This window comes from Podarcis pityusensis, assembly GCF_964106645.2.
Source record: "Podarcis pityusensis genome assembly, contig: HAP1_SCAFFOLD_815, whole genome shotgun sequence".
Taxonomy (NCBI): Eukaryota; Metazoa; Chordata; class Lepidosauria; order Squamata; family Lacertidae; genus Podarcis; species Podarcis pityusensis.
In genome coordinates this window covers 7,667-18,888 of record NW_028293234.1, presented here as the reverse complement: position 1 = coordinate 18,888, position 11,222 = coordinate 7,667, and the positions used below count along the sequence as shown (strand labels likewise).

The 11,222-nt window shown below is 40.3% G+C and overlaps 1 protein-coding gene across 1 annotated transcript; it reads right to left on the bottom strand.

Annotated features, from left to right (window-relative positions):
• Positions 1–3: 3 nt before the first annotated feature.
• LOC308469193 (protein C-ets-2-like) lies at positions 4–10,798 on the bottom strand (the record flags this gene model as incomplete). The annotated part of the gene is made up of 7 exons (XM_081024538.1): positions 10,475–10,798; positions 4,885–4,956; positions 2,587–2,707; positions 1,300–1,419; positions 823–1,023; positions 542–625; positions 4–32 (listed from the first exon to the last, which is right to left on the bottom strand). Coding segments are annotated over exons 2-7 (627 nt in total), but the record flags the coding sequence as incomplete, so codon positions are not given.
• Between the last annotated feature and the right edge of the window lie 424 nt (positions 10,799–11,222).

Genomic DNA, 11,222 nt, shown 5'->3' with positions numbered 1-11,222 from the left:
AGCACAATACTGTGCTTGTTCTATGTTAATACCTGGGGGGGAAATGCACATTTGTTTTTATAATACTCATTGCAGACTCCCCTAGAACAGTATCAGAGGTCAAGTAGAGCAATACATGTATGGCCCTAACACTTGTTAGCACAATGTCAAATGCCAAACATGACAATTGGTCAACTCAATCTCCCCTGGCATCTATAACCTTCTCACCTCTCCCCAGGCAAATATATTGGGGTTTTTCCTTTAAGTTTCTAGTCCTAACACATCAGCATTTTGAAGCATATCCATTCCATTTATCACCAGTTCCTGGCAAAAAAACATACACCCCTCCCCAAATAACTTGACTACCTCCCTCACCCGTCTGAAAGTAAAAGGTATATAAAGCAACTTTCTGTAGATTGCTGAATATGCACATGCAATTTCATCCAGGGTGTATACTCTGTACAGCACAGGTATGAAATTGGCTATCTACTGACATCAAAAGGAAATTCAGTCTTTCCAGCTTTCCTTAACTGTTGTAATTAGCCTAATTAAAGATACTTACCTAATGTGTTGTTGTTGACCCAGTGCATGGATGAAGTGAGATGGGCGTTTTCCATATACTGATCTTGTGGCTTTTCTTCACTGTCTGGAAATAGAAAAAGTATTTGTTTATACATTTTGGACAGGGGAATTTTCATCTGTTAAAAGGCAACATGTGACATTTGTATAACACTTAACAAAAAGTTTAGCATTTACTTTTGCAAGTTTACCATCCACTGCCCCCAAACAAAACTTGTCATATGTTTCCTGGCTCATGCCACTACTCTGGTTAGACTTATTTACCTTTTATCATTTGATCCAGATGTTCCCAGAGAATATCACCCACATAATCAGGTGCCAATTCCAAGAAGCGCTCCTTTCCCAGTCTGCACAACTCTTGCCCATCCATGGCAAACCTCTCAAAGTTCACATTTACCAAACTAAATTCATTGGTGGCCCAGATAAGCCACTGGCACACCTGATGATGTGACCATAACCACGGATCTGCAAGGAGCAAGACAAACAAATTAACATTAAGGAAACTCTCTGCAGGACACACACTTATGCCTACTGGCTGCTGCCTCTTTTACTAACGCCTCTCCATATATTCTTTTGAGAAGCATCCAGTAAACTAAACCTACACCAAGCTCAGGCTACAATCCTCAAAAGATCATTTGCAAGCATTTAGTTTAGTTCAGAAACTCTCATTTTGTTTACTGGTAAAACTACCTTTCTAAGGCTAATCAGTGTAGTCTTTTGCATTAGAAATAAAGTACTTACTATTTGGAATACCCAGTCTGCGCTGTTCCTTTGTGAAACCACTGAAAGTTGCTTTTAAGGCCTGACTCATCACAGCCTTACTGCATGGGGTTAAGAGAGGCAATTCACAGCTGTTTGATTCTGAAAGGCAGAAGAGTTGCAATACTTTAGAAAAGGGAAAGGGGGGAAATGTTTAAGTTTCTTCTTTCTCAACTGAAGCAATGCTTTGTTATTAATATAGATTTTGGACCCAACTGTATTCTTTACAGAAGTTGCCAGCGACGTGGCATTAGAAGAGACTAGCAATATTTCAACACTAGAAAAGAACATAAAGTAACCGTGTTTAGAATTGTTTGCAGAAACATAGTAATTATTCCGAACTTGTTATTTAGCTCTGCATTCCTTCAGGACAGGATCACCAGCATTGCTATCAATGATTTTAACTCGCTTTTTGTAAGAAAGAGTTTGCCTTTGGTATACAGAGTTATAATCATTTCAAAACCACAATACTTCGCTTATCTATGTTCTATTGACTATTTCGTCAGGTGTACAGCACTATTATGGCAAGAACAGTGTTGCTGCAACTGGGGCTCTGACGAACTATCTGAATTCATTTACTGATAGGCTACCTGCCAGTGTGACTTTCAGAGTAAAATACTACTTTCATTATCAGAAGAACTAAATGAACTTTGCATCCTGATCAGTTTCAAGCCTAGGACCAAGAAAGCAGTCATAGTGCTCCTTTGCTTGTAATGGCTTCGCCATTAATTCCAACAACTATGCACATCTTTGTACTTTGCTACTCAAGCTAATGGAGCCACATGCACAATCTGGACTGAGAATTTTAAATTTATATTACGAGGGGTATACCTGTGCCCACCTCTACCAAGACATTTCCTACATAAGCACTATAGTGGAACCTCTACTTACAGACATAATCCGTTCCGGAGGTCTGTCTGCTGGTCAAAACAGTGCGCTAGAAGAGGCGTCTTGTGCAAATGTGCATTCGGCAGTAGTGAATCGCGGCAAACCCGGTGTTTACTTCTGGGTTTGCCATGGACGCAACTTGGAAAGTCCGCGAGACAAGTTGTATGTAAGTCGAGGTTCCACTGTACTCAAATTAATAGGAGCTACATATGAGCAATGACTTTGCTTCAACGCTATCCTATTATAAATAAGAGGAGATGCCCACAGATTGTGCCTTCTCTAATTCTACATACAGGTGACTTCGGACCACATCCTGTTTAGAGTATTCCATTCTATTAACTAGCACGACAGTGGTGTTACATTTATTAAACTGGTATTTACCATAAGAAATAGAATCAAGGCCTGTTGGCACTTCCTGGACTGTCTGATCTTCATTTAATGAGGGAAAGTATCCAGTAAACAAAGAATTTGCACCTTCAAAGCAATCAAATGCAGGCTGCCGCTGAAAAAGAAAATACAAGAAGTTCAGTTTGGATATTTTAGTACACGCACAAGTTTATAGAGCAAATGTGATATGGTTATGTAACTCATTGTTCCAGGAATCTTAACAGTTCCATTCTATGTTAAGCAGCCCTTTCTTAGTCAGTATCATTTCCCTTGAAACTGACTAAGTACATACAAAGGATTGACGTTGGATTTCCTGATTTACTAAAAGCTGTAGCAGTAGTACAAAAGCATCTTCAGATTCATAATGTCATGGAGCATATCCTTGCAACATTTTAAAAGCACAATCTGAAATTTGAATTAACAAAGGTTTAGGTATTATTTTAAAGGATTTGCTTTATTTTATGAAGCACTGTTCGCATTTGAATGACCACACAGCACTATAAATTCTATTAAGGGGGGAATAGGTATGGTCTAGACTCTAGAAAACAATGGGAGACACACATGAAATCTGAACAGTAATCTGAGGTTTTATAATTATTTACTTTCCTAAGTAACTTCCTTTTTATGAAGCTATTCACCAGAATAGTTTTATGAAGTGCACACTAACTGCATACTGATATACAGAAACTGCACACTAACCTTTCTTGTATAATTGTGTATAATATGTATAAGCACCTATTTGATAAAACAAAAATCACACACACACGAGAATACAACACTACCATCTTTGTAGCAGCCATTGTAAAGCAAGTCTGATATAAAAGATTTGATACATTCCACTATTTTTTTTCACCTATTAACTCACAAACATAGCCATTCACTGAAATGTTTTCACATTATTAAAATGGTTAGCTTGCTGAGGTGTTAAGATAGACTTCCAAGAACAATGTGTTTGACTTTCTACTGCTTTTATTAATATATTTGTATTCAAATGGTCAGGGAAGCAGCATATCTATGAAGTCTGGGTGCCAGTTTTGGGTAACTTCTCTAATACACTGCTACTGATTTCACCCTTTAAATTCAAAAAAGCATATCACAGGGTGGAAAAGCCAGCACAAAGTACGTCTCTCAGATGTGTGCCTCTAATGGCTGGTTTTAGCCCAACACTAATTTAGTCAATGTGATTCAGTCTAGAACAAAGAAACTGTTCATATAGACATTACTCCAATAAGAAAATTCAGCTTTAAGAACTTAACTTGAGCAAGTTGCTGTACAAATGAAATGATTAATAATAAGCCAGCTGTCTAGCCTTCTAACAACATAAATTCTTTCAATGTTAACTGATAAAAGATCTGAGTCAACACTTTCAACATAATCTGGAAACTCCTGTGTTTTGTGTAAACAAGTGACCCTTGTACTGAGTCACTGGAAAAAATGCAGCAGAATTAAGAGTGAGTAAAAGGCATGCTGTACTGAAAAAAATGTTTTGAATATGAAACTAAACAGCACAACGAGCACGTTAAAAGCATAGACACATAAAAATCCTGAACAAATGAGGAACAGTTGTACAATGTTGGAACTGTGCCCAGAAGGCCAATGTAAGTCAACCAATATGCCTTCAATATTGTTTGTGACCGGCCTACCAGCCAAGAAAAGGTTAGCAAGCATCTTCCATAATGCCTACACTTATATTATTTTGTCTTAACTAAGTAAAAATACAACCTTGCACAGTTTATTGCTAAATTAAGACATAGCTTCATTTTGCTAAATTATTCTGTCTCCGATTCCCTCAAAGGATTGAATGTCAGGCATTATTGAAAGAAATCAATAGTGGAATTTTTAAAGAGACATTAGTTGTTGATGTCACAGTAAGCCAAAACAAAAGACAAAGCACTTCTCATAGAGGACTTTGAATTTTTAAACTAAGGACAGTTTGGGTGTAAATACAATCAACTGTACATTAAAATGCTACTTGACACCAGCACATTAAGCTTTTGGCTATCTCAACAGTGCATTTATTTTATACACCTGTCTTGGTGAGATCACCAGGCAGGATTTGGCTTTCAAATTGCATAGCAAATAAGAAAACAGTTTCTGTTATTCTCTTTTCAAATGTAGAAAGCCTATATGCAAATGACACAACATCGAATTAAACTAATAGTCTTTACTGCACTGTTACTGAAAATGTTAGTTTTTAGCTGGAATAGAAGTATATTGTTTATAGCATGTAAAAATAGTTTCATGCATGCAAAATTAAAGTGTTACTGAAAATGTTTGTTTTTCACAACTCACCTTGAGCAGTCCTCTATATGCATTGCACACAGGTGCTACCTGATCCATGTTTTTGATTCCAAAGTCACTCATCTAAAATGAGAAAAGATTATATATATGAGAGCTATTTGTTGACAGGGGGGAAAACGCTTTTGGCTCATGCATGAACAGTCTATCTGCTGCAGTTTACAAAGGTCATACATGAATGTCACCAATTTCCTTCATTCAGAAGGGAGAACATAGGAGAAGCAAATCAAAAGTTATTATTTTAAAACGTTCTTTTAAACTTTAATGTCCCAACTCCAAAGAGTTACACAACTAGCTTTCAAACATCACCCCACCTCACAGAAATATTTTGAAAGAGGGTAATTTGCCAAGCTGTATGTGATATGGCTTGGTGGGTGGGTGGGGTGTCACTGACCAATCCAAAACTCCAACAATCAGTATGTCAGACTTGGCTATTTTAACTTACAAGTTACAACATAATGTTCTACCAACACAGAACATTTTTTTATTTTTAAAGATACACAATTGGGTACAACCATCAAAGTACTCACTATGGGAGAAGACTAGGCATCAAACACCAAAATACCAATCGCTACAACAGCATCTTGACATGTACGCTATAAAGGTTACGTTGATGCTGCCTAGTATTTAACTTATAATAAGGATTATGAAATAGGGAGGCATTTTGGCTCAGTGGCTGGACTTTGGTATGGCACTGTGAAATACAAGTTCAAATCACCAGTCAGCCATGAACACAATGGATGGTCTTGGGTAAGTCAACAGCATCTCAGCCAAACCTATGTCACAAGATTGTTGTGAACACAATATTTCATTTTTGCTCTACTTCATTTCTATTGATGAAATCTCTCTGTTTTATGTAGAATGACTCCCTTCAGCTTCTGGCAAAAGTATAGACTGTCTGAATTATAAATTATTACTGAAACACAATAAAATGCTATTGCTATCTAAAGATGGTATTATTCATCATCCACTCATCATGAACAGCTGAATACTTAAGTATGCATGGCCTTAAGTGAGCTTTCCCAAAAATCCATAAAAGTAAGCGTACACATAGATCAAACAAGAAAAAAGGTTTTAATACTGTTTTCAATTCTTTCTAAAATCTCCCCTCCTTTTTTACTGCAGGACAGTTTGGGTGTAAATACAATCAACTGTACATTAAAATGCTAAAATTAAAATGTTAAAATGCTAAAATGAGATCATATAAAAAGAATACTGTTGGAACTTAATACTGATAGTCATTTGAAAACTAAAGAATTGTTAGAGAGTAATGACACAGCAAGCAGCACCTCATCCTAATCACATCCATTTGGTTAGAGAATCTCCCAGCTATTAGTGGAATTTACTTCCATATAAGTTTCCTTAGGGTCATCACTCTTCATTAAAACAATTACTTTAGAACAGATATATTTTATCGGACCTAGTTCCATATTTTTGTTAGCCTTAGAAAAGGTACACTCTAGTTTCCTACCAACTCAAACACCAATTTTGTACTCACTTGCTCCAATTATCCAATCAGGCCTATACAACCTACAGGCCTGAAGTGAAATAAAACCAGAGCCAATTCTTATTAGCCTCCATTAATTCTTAGTCCTACTAAATGTAAGTAGGCCGCCCTGACTAACTACCCATGTTTCAAGCTCAGCCTTGGGCAGTGGTGTTGTCTGTGCCACCCTCCCCCCACTTTTGGCTCTAGACTCTAGAGAAAATGTGAGCCTTGCCCTTGGGCTGCTCTTCCCCAGCACTACCTAATGATCAACTTTTCACATCATAAATAAATTTTACTAGGGGTTTCCACAGGCAAACTGTACACGCCACTGTAGATATCTATAATTTGGCTCCTCTATTTCCCCATTCACTATAATGGAGAACCTAAAAGTAGCTATAACTTTTCTCATTTTGGCCAAAGTGGATGAGATTTACAGGTACAGGAGCTCCTCCAGAGTGGATTAAGCTTGCCAAATTGCAGACAAATAGATCCGGGGGCTTTTTGTGAGGAAAGTAAAAGGCATTCATTTTCTTCCATAATCTCTTATGAAAGCAGAGCAGGGGTTTCTCTCTTGCTCTTTCTTACCTTAAAACAGTTAAGAAGTGGTTGGGTCATGTGTATTCTTGATTCTAAAGTTTTAAAAACTCTGCAGTTTCACATTGGGCCTAGTTTCTGGTGCCCTTCAATAGATCTTACAGACCTTGCCTGTGTCCTCTGATAGGCCACTCCAGTACAGGCTTTAAATCATGATGCTTTTGTAGAACACTCCTGTGGAGTTCTGAAGAGCTCTGGGTTTGTTTGTGTTAAAGCAGAACAATGAAGGATTTTTTTTTTAACACCTTAACTTTCATTATTTTTTAAAAAAATACCTCTATTGCTGGGCTTAACAAAGAACAACCCAGAGTCTTCCGTGCTCTGCAGGCAACATGCTGGACAGCATCACTTATTGCAAAGCCCACAGACCTAGGATAACTAGATATACAATGACATAGTAATTATGGGTTTAAAAACCTAGAAAATAAAGTGACACTCTGTGCAGGCCCTGTTCTAAACTGGGGGGTGGGGCGGCAATTGCCTACATCATGTTTTAACAAGACCCCCCCCCCCTTCAATCTAATTTGCTTCTTTATTCAGCTCCCACACATAACTGATGCACACACTATTTGATTATTGTTGGGATAAAGGATTTAAAGAGACCAAGAGCAAACTGCACTACAGTGAGGGGAAATGATAACGTACTTTATATTTAATAGTGTCAGGAACAGTATAATGTGAGTTCTCTGACTAAAACTCTTAAAACTACAGTGTACTGTTGATGGAACTGTGATAAGACCTGAGTACATTAACTCAACAAGAGAGGATCAAAGAGAAGGCTATAAAAGCAAGCTTATGGGGCGTTGTTCAGTTCGTCACAATTGAGCACAAATGTTTTATAGTAATGCTTTGGCACAGAGTTGGTTTAACCCTTATCTTTCAGACTGGTTATCAGTTTCCAGGAATCCATCTGTGTATCCACCTCATGTACTTTGCGTAAGGAGGTTATCAGCCAACAGATCAAAATGCTGTTAATTTTAATGTAGGGTTTTCCCCCCTTAAGAATTCCACACCTGGCATGAAAAGGTAAGAACATGGCCTAGGTTTTTCTCCCTTATGACAAGTCTTTAAAATCCCTGACCATTAAAGTGGAAATCCATTTTAATTTAGTGTCACTTTAAGTTGTCTGCTCATATAGAAATCTGTATTGATACAGAATTTTAAAACCTCAGGTTTATATAATGAGCTATTTAAACTTGAAAGAATTTATGTGGTAAGTATGAAATACTTTATATATTAATTATACTGGGTGAACTCCTGGTCTCTGTGTGTTTTCAAACATACATGGGCTCTCTCTCCTCCTAGTCAAAAATACATTTTTTTCTGATAGCTCCACTAACACAGTTCTTTCAAAAATCAAATTGCAACAAGCAATGCTTTCTTAGCTTCAAGAGAAGCTTTCTTTTCAAACAGCTTTGTTTATGGAGGCAGAGGCTAGTTTCCTGAGGTTCAGCACTGGCTACAACTGCATTTTATATTAAAACTGGATATTATTGACCAAAATCTCCTGAGCTAAATGGGTTCCTGTAAATAAGCATCTTCTACATAAACGATGAATATGAAGAGCCCTTGCCCAACTAATTAGCTGATATTTCTTCCAGTAAAATATAAATAAATGTTACTGATGTTTAAGCAAGATTTTCCTGCATTCATTCATTTTCTGGAGAAGTTTGTTACATACATACTGCCATGACTGTAGCATGTTTAAGAAAAGCCATATGTAACATGTGGTGCTCGATTGTACAAGTATGCATAGGTATATCTTCTGGGTACATTTTTTATAAAGGGGGAAGGGGAATAGGTGAAGAGATAAACAGCCTGTTGCTTGTTGTTACTCTCTAGCAAATCATAGTATACCAAAAAACAAGTCTGGAGGCATATGCTTTTTGTGGATAAAACTAGGCCTTACTTTTCCATTTGCCTTATAAACACATGGTCAAGCTAGCAGGTAACTAAAAACTTACTTATGTGTAGGTGATTTCAAGCAGGATTAAGAATTCATTTTAGGGCTATGAGGAAGTCAGCCAGAAGCAGTTAATGCATTCATGATCAACATTTAGTAACCAGAGACCAAAACGTTAAAATACTAAAAATACTAACTATAAAAGATCACTAATGATTTTATCCCCTTGTCCTTTTCAAAGCAACATTATAAACAACTTAATTTCTTACAATAAAGTTTAAAAGTCTAATCAACAGTGAACCAGTATTAATGTGAATATGCCACACAAACAACCTATTCACTCTCACAAAAGGTACACAAAAATGCAGCAAGACATTTAGCTGTTGGGGGGGGACGACCCATACAGACATAATTTTTTTAGGGCAACAATTTCCTTCTCTGATCCTGCTCATATCCAAAGAAACATCCATTAAGTGCCATTAGCACGTGGATCAATAGCATTACAAGATTCATTTATATCGGAAATGAAGACTTAATGCGGTAAAAGCCTTCTGCATGCAACACTTTATGCAAAAAAGAAATAGTGATCAAACTACAGTACAAATACTGTGACACTTGATCTTAACAGCCCAAATATTTACCAGAGTGAGCAACAAGAACACACTAAAAGTGGGTTTTTTTTAAAAAAAAAAGTTGGTTTTTTAAACTCCTATCATTCATCTTATATGCGCCTCTCCTCTTTCTTCTAATCACATGGAGATCAACTGACTTGCAAAGTCAGATCTGAATTATTCTAGTTCACGGACCCCATTCACAAATCCAAACAAAAAAAAATTACACCAACGCATTTTTAGAAGAGCTGCTCTAGTAAAAGCGAGATAAGGCCAAAACAACTGTTTTGCCGGGCCAGGGAGATTTTCGCCTTTGATTCCGAAGCAGTTATTTCCCACCAGCACAAACATTTTCAAGGCAGAACTGATGGCCGAAATCCCAAGAGCCCAGATCAGAAAGAACTCCAAAGCAGCTTCCGGGAAAGCGGAAAGACCTGTTACTCGCTAAGCAAAGCAACGCCTGCTCCCTCGCTCCGCCGGGATGTGCCCGGCATCCCTACGACGAGAGCCCGCGCTGCAAGCCACACAAAAAGGACGTGTGTGTGTGTGTGTGTGTGTGTGTGTGTGTGTGTGAGAGAGAGAGAGAGAGAGAGTGAGTGAGAGAGAGAGAGAGAGAGAGAGACAGACAGACAGAGAAACACACGGAGCAGAAGACCCGTATCCGGCTTGGCGAGATGCTCTTCCACCACAAGCACCGATTAGCGCCTCTGGCCCACAGAGCACGACAAATCCCTGGCCAGAAAGGCTGGGGGAAAGGGCACGGCGCTCTCCGTCTTCTCTCCCCCGCCCCCGCCAATTCCCTCTCGCCCACCTGCACCCCGTCGCCAGTTACCTGAGCCCGCCTGCCCGAAGGCGCCTCCCTCCAGCCCAGAGAAGCGCGCGCGCGCGCCAGCCTCCGCGAGCCCAGGTTCCCTCGCGCTCCCTCCCGCCGTCTCCCGGCTTGTGTTTCCCGCGCCGCGCCCGGCGGCCTCGCTCGAGGTCCCTCACCTGGCCGATGAAGATCCGCACTCCGCCCCGTCCAAAAGGCGCCTCCGCTTGTGGACACCCCCAAAAAATATCCTTGCGCGGCAGCCGAAGGCGCGCGCACAAAGCACACGGCGACGTTATCCCAACACGGCTCCGGAGGTGGAGACGACCCTCCCGGCAAAGCACCACCAGCCGCGGCCGAGTGAAAGGGGCGAAGAGGCTCTCGAGCAAACTCCCAGGCCGCCGAAGGACGTGTTTGCGTGTGTGTGAGGGAGCTCGAGGTGGCTTCCCGCCGGCGCTGCTGGTGGCCCTGGAGTGACTGCGTTGCGCTGGCGCGGGTTGGGCACGCCTGGCTTCTTGACGGGGCGAGGGCGGCGCCGAGGGAGGGAGGCGGAGCGCGAGCAGGAAGAGCCGCCCCTCCGCTCTGCTGCTGCTGCTGCTGTGCTGCCCCGCTGCAAGCAGGAGAGCAGCCCCAGCTGCCTCTGTCCCCTCGACGGAGACGCCGGGAAGCCTAGAGGGGGAGGAGATGGCGAGGCTCAGAAGAAACCTACTTCGCAGAACAAGGCGAAGGAAGACCAAAGCCCTTGATCCACTTAGATCTCAGAAACTGCACTTCGAGAGCGCAATGACGAGAGCCTTTTTGGATCAGACCAATGGCCTATCTTGGTCCAGCATCCCGTTTCTCGCAATGGCTAACCAGATGCCCGTGGAAGCCCCCAAATACGAAATGAGCTTGCCCGGAGCTTATTGTTGTCATGCTCAGGAAGAA